Source organism: Alosa sapidissima, chromosome 19 (genome assembly GCF_018492685.1).
Source record: "Alosa sapidissima isolate fAloSap1 chromosome 19, fAloSap1.pri, whole genome shotgun sequence".
In the NCBI taxonomy this organism is placed as follows: domain Eukaryota; kingdom Metazoa; phylum Chordata; class Actinopteri; order Clupeiformes; family Clupeidae; genus Alosa; species Alosa sapidissima.
The window spans coordinates 9,868,584-9,883,202 of record NC_055975.1 but is presented as its reverse complement, the minus strand read 5'-3'; the positions used below and the strand labels follow the sequence as shown (position 1 = coordinate 9,883,202).

General features: G+C 40.7%; 1 protein-coding gene across 4 annotated transcripts in view; it reads right to left on the bottom strand.

Annotated features, from left to right (window-relative positions):
* The window catches only part of alk (ALK receptor tyrosine kinase), a 274,847-nt gene that overhangs the window by 32,790 nt on the left and 227,438 nt on the right, over positions 1–14,619 (bottom strand). For all 4 annotated transcript variants that reach the window (XM_042071615.1, XM_042071616.1, XM_042071617.1 and 1 more), the window contains 4 exons: positions 5,717–5,848; positions 2,779–2,916; positions 2,092–2,195; positions 411–583 (listed from right to left, as the gene is read on the bottom strand). In XM_042071615.1, coding sequence (XP_041927549.1) covers positions 411–583; positions 2,092–2,195; positions 2,779–2,916; positions 5,717–5,848 — 547 coding nt within the window. The remainder of the gene's footprint in view (positions 1–410; positions 584–2,091; positions 2,196–2,778; positions 2,917–5,716; positions 5,849–14,619) is intronic.

Here is a 14,619-nt window from a genome sequence, read left to right as displayed (position 1 = left end):
TAGACTTGTCTGTGCTAAAAAAAACTACAGAGGTACAGGGAGGTACTGTTTTTTCCCAATGGATGTATGTAATGAAAGCAGTTAAGTAGGCCTATGCTAAATTCTGTTTACTGTACCACTGATTTCTAATTGAGTCTTTAAAGTCTGGTTTTGGGTCACCATCTTTGGTATCAAAGTAGATGTACTGGCAATGCAGATAATACACTTCAGTGGTTACCACACATCACGCCATACCCCAATAAATCCTCTACACTAAAACCAGCACTACGGAACTAAAATACATTAAGTCAGACTCAGACTTATTAAATTATTATGCCATATCATTAGAATAATTATTATTGTTGTTGTTATTATTTTTGCTGTTGTTATTGTTGTTGTCTGCATTGAGCCTTCGCTAATCTGATTCTTACCAGTCAGCTAGGCCGTAGAGTGGGACAGTAATGAGCTGCCAGCCTCCTTGTTGTAGCTTGGGGTCACTGCTGGACTGCCATTTTGTTTTCCATCCATCGGGCACTGTGCTGTTTTCCAGCAAGGACAAACTGAGCACACCATTGTGGGTTCCACCACACATCCAGAACCGAAGCTACAGAGTGCAAAATAGATTAAAAACCCAAAGGAACCAAACAGTGCAGAACATATCTTAATCACTGCATACAACAATTGAACCTCTATGCTCATCATATCATTATTTCAAATGGTATGGATGGCATTAAGTATCTGATGGTCAGGAAAAGCTCAACAGTGCAGACTGTTTCAATAAGACAATTAAAAGATGATCTGTGTTTTGTCATTATCCTGTGTCCTCAAGATGTTCTTGTGTGTGTTTGTACACAAAAGTCCTTTAAGATAATTATCTCATTTCAAAAGATTTTGAACTTGAGCACACATGATAATAATATAGCTAGATAAGGAAAGGAAACAGGCTTTGAAGGCTTCATAGAGATCTCCTCTGAACCTGTAAACCCTCATGGCAAAGAGTGGCTTCAGAAAAGCAGTGTTGAGATGAGAGCAGGGGAGGCTGAGGGATTGAAGTGCTAATCTGGAATCATGACTGCTGCTCTGGGCAGGCGCCAGGCTGATACTGCTGCGAGCTCTGCCCTCACACTGCCCTAGGCACAGTCCATGCCAGGGAAGGGCACTGCTTTACATCTATCAGGGGGTGCCACTCAAGATGTTGGCAAGCTCTCTTTCTCTCTTCCTTTCTTTCTTTCCTTTCTTTCTTTCTTTCTTTCTTTCTTTCTGTCTGTCTGTCACAAACCTCCTCCATTGAGTCTTCCACCATGTCCATCTTTCTCAGCTCCATGTAGCTTTCAGATGGTCATTTGTCTTCACACATAACCTTCCCAAAACACCCACACAAAACCTTCCCAATACACCCACACATAACCTTCCCAAAACACCCACATAACCTTTTATACTCTATCTTCCCTTTAGCAACTCTGTCTCACTTTCAAAACATTTAACAGACGTCGTTAATGACCTTTGTACATGTAAAGACACGCTTAAATATCATAGGCAGGCAGATTATACAACATTTTACAGGAGCTTTGCTACAGGCAAAGAGCAGTGACTCGCTCTAATCTTAAAATAGAAATCCATACATATAACGCTCTACAAGATCACAGCAAATAGGGTTCATTATTATTACATACATCAGATGTGTTATTAATACATTGCTTCAGTGTTGTGTGTATGCTGTGTCTCCAGTAAAACTGTCCCCTATAGTCACTATGTAATGAGCATTTTTCTCACAACAATGCTTCTGTAAATGTCTACAGACCGTGTTTGCTCATATGACCATTGGCATGTCACATCCATTACATGTATCTTCATGTATCTAATCCCTTCATGTGCTGTAGCACAACATGAGCTGTCTGTGCTTCACTTGTCAAATGCTTTGTGGCAACATTCTTCTGTGACTGTAGGAAGTTGAAGTGTGCTTGCTTGCTTGTTTGAAATGTGTTGATGGATGCTTTCAAGCTTAACCTGGCAGAGGGTTGGCCACGATGGTGGATTTTGTGTCCTCAAGTTTTCGGAGTTTTGAGTTTGTGTACTCATTTAGTCAGTGGAACAAGAGAAAACTGCTCTTACCGAGCACATGGCATTCCGGAGAGGTGGTGAGAAAAACGGGCTACGTAGCAATGCTGTTCCTCTCTGACCTCTAGACTGACCATTATCAACCGTCAGCACAGCCCCTGAAGGAGAGCAAGGTAAGGTACACACAAGCAAGCATAAATATATATTAAAAAAACAAAAACAAACAAACATTGGAAGACATTTGTGTTCAGATCCTTTACAGCATGTTGGACTCTGAAAAGATAAGAAAATAATGACAATGGTTCCATTTTTGCTGTGGGGGAAAACACAGCTCAGTGATGTGTCCTCGCCTGATACTAGCATTCACTCAAAGGATTCACACTGGAGTCTGTGAATGACTACTCTATTGCCTGCAGGGTTTAGCACTTGTAAATGTACCACTAATCCAGATAATATTGGACTATTATGAATATTATTGTACTCAGTTTGCCGTGACTGATGCCACATACAGATGGTCAGGCTTCAGGCTTCATCTCAACAGCCCAGGCAGTCATCAGATAACCAGAGACATGCTGCTCTGCTCTATTGAGAATCTAAATACTGTTAGCCCAGTTCAAACTAATCTGAGATGATGATCTATGAACTGGCAGTGCAAGACAAGGCTATCTCCCTACATGAAACCTTTGTGTCAGATTCTGACACCAGCACAGATTTGATCAGGAAAGGCCTTGTTTGGAGTACCTGAAGAAGATGGACAGCTGGATCTGATACTCTTGGGCAAAGATGGCTGAGACCTCCAGGATGGGCCTTTGCCTGCTATAGTCTGCCAACCACAAAGACCATCTTCAAAAGAGCAGTAGCTGCCGTTAAGGAACTGACCTGAGAAGCACAGAGGAACAAAGAGAGGAAAACATAGTGTTCATATATAAAACATAGTGAAAACTATAGCTGTGGCAAGAATGAAAAGATAAATGGTAAGAAATAACAGAGAGAGAGAGAGAGAGTGTATGAGAGAGGAGTATGAGAGAAGAAGCAAAAAGAGGTGAAAGGCGGCGAATGAGAGAGACACACACAGTAGGGTCTGAAGGGCTGATCCCTCGGCTTTGAGGGAGTTTCAGGGCTGAAGAGAAGGAGCTTTACACTTCAGAAGAAGATGAAGTGGGGAGAGGGGGAGGAGCATATGAGAGCAAATGAAGGAGAGATTCAAGAAACAGCGAACGGAGAGTGAGAAAGAGGAGAAGCTCACGAGGGAATTCTAGCGATACAGCCCATTGCAGGCAGCAGATCCTCTGCACTCTTTGCACTTTGTACTTAACCTCCTAAGCTTAATCAGAGGCACGGCAGTAGAATACACACAACCCTTTACCAAGTGGGTGAGGCGGTGAGGTGCGATTGCCTTTCCTACCTACCAAGATGAGGTTCCAACAGTTTGGCGTGTATTTGTCTAAATTGCCAGAGGAGCAGCTGGTTGTCAGTGGATAAGTTACACATGTGACCACTCTGTAGTAATGTGTGCTAGATTAACTGCTTTATATGGTAATCCTCAAGTGATGATGGGCTTATTTTAACAAAAGCATACCCTTAAAGGGGCCCTGGGGCCTACTCTGTTACATGTTTGTAGGTACTTTGAGCAAAAATGACAAAGATCAGTATCAGGATCAGTAGCACTATTGTGCTAGCAAGCATGCTACCAATCTAAGAGTTTTTTAAGGATCCCCTTTAAACAAACATAGTATCATATATTGCACATATTTCATAATTATTTTTAAATTAAAGACATTTTAGTTAGTAATTGTGATCTAATTGTGAGAATCTTGTGAAAAACTTTGAATTTCAATGTGTTCAGTGCTGCTGCCGGCGTATATTTTTATAGGAGGGCATTTTTCTCAGTCTGTTTTTCTTCTGTTCTCTCTCTCAAATAGGCATCAGCGGCCACAAATGAAATCTGATTTAATTTTGTGCTCGTCATTGATCCATGAACCATTTGTTAAGGAGAGAAGCCCCAGTCATCTGCAGAGGTGAGATGGAGGGAGTAAGGAGAGAAATGATAGCCATTAACCATGGGAGTGTAAACATATCGACCCAGCCACCATCAAGCTGCAAGAGCGGGGAGCAGCCTCATGAGGACCCAGAGTAGGGGAACATGGATGTGTGTGTGTGTGTGTGTGTGTGTGTGTGTGTGTGTGTGTGTGTGTGTGTGTGTGTGTGTGTGTGTGTGTGTGTGTGTGCGCGCGCATGTGTGTGCCTTTGTGAGTGCTTGCAATGAGTATATGTTTGTGTATGCTTGTGTTTGTGTGTGTCTGCATGTGTGTGTGTGTCTGCATGTGTTTGTGTGTGTGAGAAAGTGAGAGTGAGTGAGAGAGAGAGTGAGAGAGACAAAGAGACAGAGAGAGGGCAACATAAATATAGAGAGATGGGTGAAAGAGATGATGCAGGAGATGCTTGAAATATTTCTTTCATATCCCTTTCTTCTTTGTTTGTGGGCTCCAAACTCAACAAATGAATGATTTGTGAATGCATAAGCACGCAATAAGCATGGGATCATAAAGAATAGGTAATTAGGAATGGCAAATGACATCTTTTGAAAATGAGGGTGGCAATGAACAGAAGAGCAGTGTGGTGGTAGCTTCAAACAGCAGGGGGCACAGAAATGACAGAGCAGAGAGAGAGTGAGACTGAGGGAGGGAGGGGAGGGGAAAAAGGAATGATAGAAGGAAGTAATCGGAAGGAGTGAAAGAGGGAGGAGGAATGAGAGAAGAACCCTTGAAACGTATTGATTTGGAAAATGACTGAGAATTGTATAGGAAGAGAATAATATGTAGGGCATCTGCCAGTGGTTCTTATCATCAATTTCTTAGGAGAGAGATAGCTCATAAAGTCCAGTGTGAGAGATCGAAACAAGGCAATTAGATGTAATGAGTATTTGGATTCTCCACTTATTCACATGAGACATCACCTTCCTTGTCGAGCACAAGGAGTCTTTTCTTATCTCCAGTGAGCTAAACTTTCTAACTCAGTTCAGCATATTTTAATCAAGTCAAATGAAAGTCTTTCTGGGTTGGTCCTCTGAAAAAGTGTTTTTTTAGGGAGTGTCCACACATGTCCAAGTTCAAGAAAAACAATAATGTTGATGATGAAAGTGCTTATTTCAATATAGGTCACATTGTATAACGGTCTCTGCCAAATGAGTTTAAATTTAAATGTAAATGAGACAATATTTCATAATTCACTGTAATTAAAATATATTAACTCGCCCTGTGTATCAGAATTGGAATGAACCTTGCTTCCTGCTATTTCTGCACATAATGGTAGTGATAGTGTGACTATGATGGATAATATATTAATGATATGGCCATGAGCTAGTCCAGCCATTTAACCCCTAATCCCCTCTGCAATCATGCTTTAGTCATACATCCAAGCCTCATTTAGAAACATCTGCATGGAAACACCTTGCACATGCAAATTGTGAACATTAAGACATATTAAGTATTTATGTAAGCTACCTATCACTGTAGTGTATATATCCACACCATACATTACAAGTACCGTAATAAGGTTATGAGTGAAAATAGCGTTCAAAAAGGCTAAATTAAATGACAACTATCACATAAGCCATTATTTATTGAAATAAGCCATTTTCCAGTGGATTGAATCAGTAGCCCCAATAGCCCATACTCACGGCAGGGAGTGCCTTCATCATCACCCCGTGGGCAGTCCACCCTGAAGTCACACAGCTGCTCCAGCAAGATCTCTGGGCCTCCTTGGCAGCGGTAGCGTCCCTGGAGGGTGATGTGCATGCTGACAGAGGAATCTGTAAACAGACAAGAAAATACTATTAAAAAAACTACTACTACTACTACTACTACTACTAGCCGTACTACTACTACTACTACTACTAGCCTACAGGTACTACTACTACTATTACTACTACTAATAATAAAATAGTGAAAATTCTTAGCACGTTGCACAAATTTACATTTTCGTTAGAGTGCAGAAATTCAATTCAAAAGAAATTCAATGAACTTAGTTGCATTTTACTTTGAAGACAGACAATCAACAAAACCACATTGCATTGCATTGTGTATCGTCTACCTTCCCAATCACTCTATACGGCATTTCCCTTTGGGATGTGTGGTCACTGTGCCTGAATTAAAGACGTTCGCTGTCTGGTTTCCACGCCCTGCACATTTGATGCCAACAAAATGTTATCTCTTTGAGAGGGTGTTAGGCTAGAGTTCATCCTCCATGACTCCATGAAAAAACCTGTTGTCAGATGATTACATCACATATAAAGTTGAGTCAGCCCAACAACCTTCCAAAGAGATAGATGCTTATAACACTGCAGGTATTGTATTCAATAGAGGCATTGCTCCCCCCATACCATATGCACAAATATATTTTTTAAAAAGGTTTCAAATAATATATTCTTACCTTTGACTAAAAGGTGGAAAAGATGGTTAAATATGCATTTAGTGGTTGGATGCTAATTTATAAATGGGATTCAATTATTATTCTATTATCAGCATTAAAGACATTTAAAGATGCTTAAATATTAAAAACCTCTGATACACTGCCTAACATGTTTGTCACGTCACATTTAATATCAAAAACAGCAAAAACTAGCCCTGTGTTATTTGCTACAAAGTAATGGTTGCATGAAACGAGTCTCCTTCCCTGTTTCCAACTGTTCTGGAGAATAATGATAAATCACCAAATCTGACAGCATAATCATATGTTGTTTGCATAACATACGTTGGCACAGCACAGAGCAGACAGTGCAAAAACAAAAGCGTTTATGGTTCATGTGGCAGAACTGGATTTCAGTGAGACTAACACCCAAGGTCACTGGATAGCATCAATGGGACTAAAGAGATACTGTCTGGATTTTGCATATCTATGCAAATCAGAGTGGAGCATCACTAGGCTGGCTCCCTGAAGGAGGAAAAATGAATTGTTCACTTTGACATTATTTTCAGATCATGATAAAGAGAGAACAGTTTCTCTAAAACACACACACACACACACACACACACACACACACACACACACACACGCACACACGCACACACACGCACACACACACACACACAAACCCACACACCTTTACTTTATTCGACAACAATAAAAAAAACTTCTTTAAAAATCTTTAGAAATCACTGCTTGCTATTTTAATCAAAGCACTGTAGATTTCCGGTTGTAAAAGCGTGGCTGCCTGGACTCTAAAGACCTCTGAGTTCAGCAAAAGTTTGCTCCTTCAGATATTATCTGTCAGTCTTGTAAAAAATAAAAGGGGCCACTTGAAAAATCAGTCCAGGTGTGAACTAAGAAGTAAAGCTGATTAAAGCAAACTCATATTAAATTAGAATGGGCTTCTCTTTTCCTACATGGTACACAAGCCTATGACCTCTCACACATGTAGTCCCCTACATCACTCCCATACCTCCTCCATATCTATTCAAGTCAAGTCAAGTCACTTTATTTATTTATTCATTTAAAACAACAATGTTGACCCAAAGTGCTTCACAGGTAAGGCTATCTTACAAAAAAAGCAAAGGAGGGAGATTGACAAATAAAATGATATTAAAAAGGGGGGATATACATGTATAGTAGAGGCATTAAGATGACAGTAAAACACAATTCTCCATTGTATTCTCCATGTAGCCCCATGTAGTCTCCTACACCACTTCCATGCCTACATCACTATTCTCCATGTAGCCCCATGTAGTCTCCTACACCACTTCCATGCCTACATCACTATTCTCCATGTAGCCCCATGTAGTCTCCTACACCACTTCAATACCTGTACATCACTCCCGCACCGCCTCTGTACCTCTCTCCTCCATGGGCCACTTTCTTGCCCAAATGAGTTTGTAGGCGGGCCATTCCTTTGACTCTCATAACTCTCTCTTGGTGCATCTTCCCCGTTGGCCATACAGACTGAAGCATTTCCAATATCATGTTGCTCTGGGGCAGCCGTGGCTTACTGGTTAGCACTCTGGACTTGTAACCGGAGGGTTGCCGGTTCGAACCCCGACCAGTAGGCACGGCTGAAGTGCCCTTGAGCAAGGCACCTAACCCCTCACTGCTCCCCGAGCGCCGCTGTTGATGCAGGCAGCTCACTGCGCCGGGATTAGTGTGTGCTTCACCTCACTGTGTGTACACTGTGTGCTGTGTGTGTTTCACTAATTCAGGGTTTGGGATAAATGCAGAGACCAAATTTCCCTCACAGGATCAAAAGAGTATATATACTTATACTTATGTTGCTCTCGTTCCTATTGTGCAACTACTACCTCTTTAAGTTTCCAGCGGAAGACTTCAGCCCCATTTACATGTGGTGAGCAAGAAACAGCAGCTCATGTAATCGCCCGGGTAATTAATGTCCCTGTTTCACAGCTCAGCATGGCGCACTGGGTAAAAAGTCTCCTAATGGCCTTTTTAATCATAGTACGGATAAAGGAGAATGAATGGAAGGCAAAAACAAACGGAAGAGAGAGATGCGGAAAACCAACAAGCTGATTCCACTTGACTGAGAGGAGAGCTGAGGAGCACGAGTGATTTATTACAGTATGCAGTCAGGCTCCATTGTGTTTGTGAATAAACACTGTTTCCATGAATGTGTGTAATTGTGTGTGTGTGTGTGTGTGTGTGTGTGTGTGTGTGTGTGTGTGTGTGTGTGTGTTTGTTTGTATGTGCACATGTATATGTGTATAAGTAAATGGTGCAATTATTCATGTGTTAATGCAGAAGACTTGTTGGCTCTTGATGTGTGCAATAGATTTAAGTCACTGCTAAATACACCACATGAATCACTAAGACAAAATATGGACATTGAAATTGAAGGGACCATGGTTGGCTGGAGACTATTATGGCTTCTGAGTGATGGATGTCCACAGGAAATGTTTAACTGTCACCATTCCACTGAAAGATATTTACAGGGCTGAGCATCTGTTACACATGTTCTCGAAGCTATGTGTGCATATGTGCTATTTCCAGCGTGGACTAAAAGTCTGGCTACATGATAGCCACAGATGAATTCAACTGGCTTGTTTCTAGAAATAAAAATAAGCTTTTCAAATAACATTAGAGCAAATCGCCTATATATATATATATATATATATATATATATATATATATATATATATATATATATATATATATATATATAGAGAGAGAGAGAGAGAGAGAGAGAGCGCTTATAAACTAAACCCGCCGAATGTATTTTGCTCCATAGCAGCAGTCCAAAACAAAATAATGCTGTTTAGAGGTGATATGTTTAATAATTCAACACATTCTACTTTCTTCCCTGTCCTTGAAACCTGAAGTTAGAGACAGCCTTCACCTTGAGTTCGGAGTTCCTCTTACTCAAGTTTGTACTGTATTCAACTTATTTGTGTCTGAATAGGCTTTCTACTGACATCTCAACAATAACAACAGTACTTTTAAGGAGACCCTTTTGATATACCACATTATGATAAATGTTTAAAAGTTTATACAAGCTTGGGTCATTCATTGTCTAGCAAAATGAATAATAATAATACATTGTAATTACTAATTTTTCTTACTATGCTAGGTAAAACTCATACTTGGATATTGTATTAATTGTATGATAATGTCACAATGAATAAGGTGGAACGGGTCTAATAATTCATTTGAAACAGGAGATATAGGCTACTCCAGAGCTCAAACCAGAGGAGGGGCAATTGCATCCTGGTTTCCAGACTCACTACATTGCTTCACTTCATGAAGAGTCTGGCCTTTCACGACTGGGAAGCACTTTGAACCCTAGAATCATAATGGGCATAGACTTTGCGTTAACTTTAAAATCATTGGTCCAGCCTAACCAATCACATTGATCAGGAATTCCTAACCAATCACATTGATCAGGGATTCCTAACTTTATTTCCTCCATCTTTATGTCCTACTGTGCTTCACTTGCAGGTGCTGATACTACAGCTTACCAGAGCCACATCAGATTTCAAAACCAATGTCATCCCCTCTCGCTGATGACTGGCTAGGCACCCTGGTGGTTGAGGGAAACATGTACTGTTTTGTCAGATGCCAGACTACTACAGTATCTCAGTGAAATAAAAATATTAGGTGGGTGGGTCCAGGCAAGGACACGTGAGGCGATTTGCATGAAACAAGTTCAGGGCCAAAAGGAAGTTATTGTGTTGGGATTTGACTATAGATACAGTTGGCTCACACCAACAATAGAGATGATAAAAGACAAAAAAAGAACTGAAGAGACAGTGAAATATACACACATATGGCAGTAGTTCCTGGATCTGTTTCTCGTGATGGCACACAGAACAGACTGTGGTCTTGTATTCCTGTGGTCTCTCTCGTAAAGGGTGTATGACCAAACACAAATATTAGCGTTTGGCAAGCAACAGCAACCAAATCAAATGTAGCATGAGAAACGTGCTATAAATGGCTTTGTCCAAACACAACATTGTATCACTTTGATGATCTTTGACTCAGTCCACCTCTATTTGGTAATCAGTTATCTCATCGTAACATTAGATGTTTTCCTTCCTGTGACCTTTACAATTTTCCCTTCCTCTATGGCAGTTACACTTCCTTCCTTAGGTTCTGTACAAACCTTTAATTTCCCTGTGCAGCAATGAAGTCCACACCTCTATCACCTCCATTTTCAATATCAGTTGTTTTTCTATAATGTGGCATAACCCAAAAATTCAAGAGGTTATTTAATCTAAACAAGCACTATAGCTAAAGAAACTTACCTGAGTCTGGGTAGCATTGAGGAACTGAGGATGAATCCCTCCAGACTGAACTTTTACTTACAGCCCTTTGACAGGACAAGTGGTTTCTATTTAGGAATTAAATTATTTATGCTGCATCATGCTTAAGAATAGGGTCTATATCATCTATGGTTGCCAAGCTATAATTTACGTCTATGTGAGCGAGGAGGGGTGAGTGTGTGTGTGTCTGTGTGATCTGGGAATAACTAAATCATCTTGTAATCTTTCAATGCTACACTTCTTCATCTTGTAATCTTTCAATGTTACACATATCTTGTTTCTATTGCAAATTTCTCAACACTGCCCATTCAACAGAAAGAGAATACAATGGAAAGCTAATAAGGGTATAGACAGTGTGACATTTCTCTTGCGTATGATCATATTTGATTGCAATAATTTACTTCTCAATTTCTAATGCTATCTTCAGCACTGAGGCACCTCCACGGTGGAGGGAGAGAGAAAGATAAGACCAAAAGAGAGCTGCATGAAACGAGAGGTGCAAAAAGAGCCGAGAGCCACTGATATCAAAGGAGTGGACAGGCTTTCAGTGGGGCGTCTGTCCAACTTAACAACAGCACCAGAGTGCTTTGATCCATGGTGGCCTGGGCATTGAAGTTCCTTTCTTTACTTCGGACATCCATAACATAGAAAATAATGGGATGGAATCTTTCAAATGTGATTTGGAATAGGATACAGGCTTTCAAAATATATGAAGGATTCAAAAGTAAATCTGCAATGTTTCGTTCCGTGTTGAGAGGTTATGCTTCTCAATGTCTGTAAAAAGCATTTAAATAAATATGATACACATATATATATATATTACACACTGAAGGATTGGATACTATATAAAAAGGTGTGGGTTTATACAATACATCACCAGAGTGATTTCACTCAGAGGAAATTTGGTTTGATATGGAGTCCTTTGAGAAAACAGTACTGTACTTATGCATGTTGACTACTAAAAATGACAGACTATACGGTTTTACAAGTATCTTGCCATGTGAATTTATCAGATATTAACCCTGCTGCCAATCTTGGTTATTCCTATGACTAATATGGGATGCCATGTTTATGCATTGGAAGCTGAATGACCTGTGTATCATCTCCAAATACTAGCCCAAGCCACAACTGGTCAGACCCACAGCCACAACTGACTGATGGTTATGTGTTTGTAGGCATGGAGTACATTAGTTGTAAAGAGCTGCAGGTTGTTTGTTGGTCTCAGGGCAAGAGGCAATAAGATATGGTGATGTGGGGATTAGTAGAGCATTTCAGTACCTACACAAGGAGTGTGGCTCAGACCTGAGGAGGAGGCTGTAGGCCTACATGCAGCTAACTGACAAGGGTAACCCATCTCACAAAGCAATAAATGCTACAGAAAAGACTCTTGCTTAACAGTCATATTCAATGCAGCGCAAGTATTAAAAACCCATACAAACTGATTATTAATTTAACAAGCTACATCTTCCTCAGAGACGGCACTGTGTGATTGTCTCTCACCATAAACATCCACCTAAACAACCTCTCCCATCGACTTCCACCCCCACACCAAAATATGTGCACCACTGGAGATTCTGAATAATAAATATCAAGCTAATTAATATGGAAAATAGCCTAGTAGCTAGCCAGTATGCTTAACGTCTGCAATGTCTAGGCACAACAGGAACAGACCAATTACTCCAACCTCAATGATAATCCATTGTAATTAATGTATAGACTTTAACTGAATATGTCATCTCTGCAGTCGTCCAAGACTAAAGAGGTAAGGGTAAGGGGATTATACAACATAAGCCCAAATGTAGTATGACATGAGGCACACAAATATGAGCTAGTCAGGTCAGTTAATTATGGCATGCTTCAGAAAAAATACATGCCTTGCTAATTGAACTGCCGTATTACAGCTAAAGGTTCATAAACACACATAATAAACTTGTCACTGCACACAACACACAGGCTGTTCACAGGTGATGTCTGACTGGGAAAAGGATTATATTTCAATAAACGCAGTGTGGTCACACGGCAGCTTACGAAGGCTTGGATGTTGTCTGAGAGAAAATTGACAAAGCATCACTTCTAATTACAGCCAATCAAGCTTTAGACAATACATTGGTAAACATTATTGGCTGGCAAGCCCAGGCTATGCTAACAGCTCCAGCCCAATAGCTCCTAGACGGCTTGAGTGATGGAACCTCTCTGCTCTGACACAGGATGAGTGAGTGAGAGCCCGGCTAAGTCCTGCAAACACACACCACCTCTCCCGTCGGCGTCGCCACTACAACCACACTTACCTGCCCACTCCCTTCCCCATCCCCAGTCCACACACACACAGCTCATTTCACTCAGGGCTCCTCCAAGGCAGAAATGATTGATGGCCTGGAGAAAACACTGACAATGCTGTGTGGCTAAATGTAGCCTAGCTGGTGCCCCCCAATGCGGCGCAGCAACAGTGGTTAGGGAAATGGCCGGGGGAAGTGGACTCTGAGGGGCCCATGCTGGAGCAGACCGCTTGCCACAAGTGAGTTCATAAATCACATCTTGTCTTGGAGAGGGCTGATGCATTGCTTACAATAAACGTATCTCTTTCAGACCAAAGACTAATAATAATTATAAAGACGTCGTAAAAAAAGAACGACCCAAATCCACGTCTTGTAAGAATCACCTTTAGTAATGTACTTAGGAGAAAATAAATATTAATTTTCACATGGGAGAAAGTTGATTTTTTTTTTCTTTTCTGAAATGTGCTGATTAATTCATAAATCAGATCCTTTCCTTCCGCCCACTGATTGGCTTGCTGTGTGATGTGCCTTGGCATTCTCTGATGGCAAGAGGCCCATTCAAATTGGGAGCCTTCAAATTGCTCTCGGTCTCATCTGCATGCAAGCAAAGCCGCCGTTGTAGCCACCGAGCTGCCACGAGTGATGTGCACTACATTCAGCTCTGACATGTTGAAGTTGAAGCGCAGATAGATACGTCAAGAAGAGATGGGTTTGTTTGTTGTTGAAGTGGTGTGCTTCAGTCTTTTACCCTCAGTGACATTGGGTTATGAGTAAATTCGCACAAAACTTTCTTAATTTTGACACAGAGAACCACAATAACAAAACATTATTAGCAGGCCTTAATACTTTTCCAGTAGACAAGTGCTAAGATCTGGAGTGGTGTTCAAAACTGCCTGGTAGCCTAAACATGAATGGTCCTTGTGAGGAGAAGAAATATATGAGAGAAGGAACTGCATTCCTTTTCTTGACAAACTGTGTTTTAAATCATCTATTTTATCTCAAGCAGGCTGTCGCCATTGGTGTTGTGCACACCATTGTCAGTTTAGGCTACACAAATCAGAGAATACAAACAAAAATAAAAGGAACATTTCAGTCGCGCCTCACTTGCCAACATTCTGCCTCCACATATTGAAGGGAAGAAATCAGTATATGACCAAAGCGAACAAAGCTGCCTGTCTCAAGGCCAGTTAACAAAAGAAAACTGAAATGTTGCAGTTGAGTCTTCTTGCTAATAGAGGCACAAAACAAAAGCACTGACTTATCCAATTATAATGGGCACAGAGATTTCAGCCTGTTGTTATAATTGGCTAATTATCTATCCAGTATGCTGGATTCTTTAAAAAAAAAAAACACACACACTACTATGGATCGTTGGATTGCCTCAATTTTGCACGACTTTTTATTCATGTTTATTTATCCAACGTAAATTGTTGGTAGATCCCTACACATCCTTATGTCCATATCCATACACCCACACACACACACACACACACACACACACACACACAGACACATACAGACACACACAGACACACACAATATCC